The 2,622-nt window shown below is 35.7% G+C and overlaps 1 protein-coding gene across 1 annotated transcript; it reads right to left on the minus strand.

Annotated features, from left to right (window-relative positions):
- Positions 1-1,004: 1,004 nt before the first annotated feature.
- Positions 1,005-1,397, minus strand: LOC111632606. The gene has a single exon (XM_023377091.1). It carries the CDS (start codon positions 1,395-1,397, stop codon positions 1,005-1,007), a length of 393 nt encoding a protein of 130 aa, XP_023232859.1.
- Between the last annotated feature and the right edge of the window lie 1,225 nt (positions 1,398-2,622).

Below are 2,622 nucleotides of genomic sequence, written 5' to 3' on the forward strand. Positions count from 1 at the left end.
GATATAATTAATGATGATGTTGTGAACTTTTATCTATTATAATAGCAATAGAAAGTATTTTTTGTTCGATGCTGTGAGGCGTCAAATCTAAAATATTTATCAAGATGTACATAAAAATTATTTTAATACTTGTATAATTCTTTATATTTCAAAGGAATTATCATACGCAATATTTTTCAATTTCAGTTCATTAACTAATGTAATAAAAGATATTACAGCAAGATCTCGTTTTAATAATTAAAAAATTCACTAAAAGTTAAGAAGGGAGAACTTTAAAAAACATACGAAAATTATTATAAAAAGAGGTATTTTCTTCTCCTTCTATATCTTTGCCTTTTTCCATGTTTATATGAAGTTGGAGTTTCCTTCTCTAATACGTTTTTTGCATGTTTCCCTATCAAGAGCTTTTTCTCTCTTAAGTACCCTCTGGTTCAAGACTTCTTCCACCTTATCTTTCCAACGCATCTTTGGTCTTCCACTTTTCCTTTTTCCTTTTACTACCAGTTTACCGATCTTCTTTTCAACATAATTATCACTTCTTCGCTCTACGTTGCCAAACCACCTCAACTTGCATTCTTGCATTCGTTTTGCTCAAGGGGCCCACCTTAACAGAACTTCTAATAAAATCATTACTTATCTTTGACGCTCCACATATCCATCTCACATTCTCATCCTTGCCACCTTCATCTTTCTTTCTTAATTTAAGCTCTTGATATTGCTCATGTCTCCGCTCCTTATAACATTGCAGGCCTAACAACGGATTTATACAATTTTCTTTTCAGATTGCAGCTAACTTTTCGTCGCATAACACACCGCTCAGCTTCCTCCGGTTTATCCATCCACATTGAATTTTATGCTGCACCTCCGAGTTCAATCCTTCTCTCAGCTCGACAAATGTCGAAAATATTTAAAACTCGAAACAAAAGGAGGCGACACATTTTGGATTTTATTACACTCGTCTCTACCACTCAGAGTCATATAAGCTATTTCAGTTCTGCTAATCTTCATGCCTTTTTTTCCGAAACTGTTCTCCAATCTTCCAGTTTCTTCTCAGCATTAATTTGGAAAAGTTCACACAGCACAATATCATTTGCTAACAGCATACTCCACGGAGTCTCGCACTTCTCGTTACACACTAACACGCCCATTATCAGGACAAATAAATAAGGGCTAAGGGCCGATTCCTGATGCAAACCAACATTAACGAAAAACCCTTCTGTAGTGCCCACACTACTATTAACTTGGGTCTCTGCTTCCTCGTACATTTCCTTGACGAACCTAACATATTTTTCTGGAACATTTTTTTTTTCCCTCAAGCATCTCCATATATCTTGCCTTGGTACGTTATCATACTCCTTTTCTAGATCTATGAACACCATGTGTAAATCTTTCTGCATTTCCCTGTGCCTTTGCATCAGCTGTTTTAGAGCAAAGATAGCATCAGTCGTACTCCTTCCCGGCAAAAAGCCAAGCTGTTCCTCTCCATTCTCAGATTCCTGCCTATTTCTTCTTTCTACAATTTTCTCTCAAATCTTCATAGTATGGGACAATATCTTTATACCTCTGTAATTTTCGCAATTCTGTACATCCCGTTTACCTTTAAAGATTGGCACAAGAATGATCTTCCTCCATTCATTTGAAATCTTCTTTTGCTGATAGTTTCCTCATAAGGTCCCAGAGGATATCAATTCCCTTCTTACCCAAACATCTCCAAGCCTCAACCGGAGTCCGATCAGTGCCTACTGCTTTCCCTATCTTCATTTTCCTAACCATACTTTCCACTTCTTTTCTGTTAATATCTCGCTCCACTCCTTTATTTATTTCTCAATTTTCGTATAAAGTTTTGGCGTTTTCTTCATTCAATAAATTCTTAAAATATACTTTCCATATTTTCTCGAACATTTCGTAATCTTGTAGTATCACTCGTTTATCATCTTTAGTCAGTTTAATAGAGGTTTAATCTTTTCATGCCTTATCTCTTGTTTTGTCAATTCTCATCAACTGCCTTTCACCACCTTTTCTTGCGAAAACTTATAAGCCCCTTCTAAAGTCTTTGCTTTCGCAATAGCCACAACTTTTTGTCATTTTATTTGCCAAATGGTAAGTTTCTTTATCTTCAGACCTTTCCATCAAATCTCACTTTTTCTCTGCCTCGTTTAACTGTGGCTTGTAGCTCAGCATTTCACCATCAAAGTTCCTTTCCTTCTGGCGATTTCTTCCTTGAAGTTTTTTCCAAAACCTCTTCTCGAACTTTCAAAATGTAATTACTATTCAGCAACTACCATGTTTGCCTATCATTCAAAAACTGAATTTCTTTTAACATTTTAACCTTAAACTCTCCTTAATTCCTTTTTTTCAAATCACCACCATTTGATTCTTTGTTCAATCTTGCTAACACAATTCTTACAATGGTCCATAGAAATTCACAATCCACCAGGAGGACTGTATGTTGTGCAGCAACATACAGTTCTCTTGGTTACTTTCTCCATTTAACACTTTACTGTTTTTCACTTCTCTCAGATGTCTCCTGGGGCACAAGATAAATCAATCTGGCTGGATCTACCACCACTCATATATATACCTACATACAAGGCCACTCATATTTACTTATTATTTGAGTAT

Source organism: Centruroides sculpturatus, unplaced genomic scaffold (assembly GCF_000671375.1).
Source record: "Centruroides sculpturatus isolate CEXI.00-Female unplaced genomic scaffold, Cexi_2.0 scaffold689, whole genome shotgun sequence".
Classification (NCBI taxonomy): Eukaryota; Metazoa; Arthropoda; class Arachnida; order Scorpiones; family Buthidae; genus Centruroides; species Centruroides sculpturatus.

What these genes read in the sequence shown, in the direction of transcription:
- LOC111632606 (XM_023377091.1), bottom strand. Translation starts at nt 1,397, where the DNA reads ATGCAGAAAGATTTACACATGGTGTTCATAGATCTAGAAAAGGAGTAT.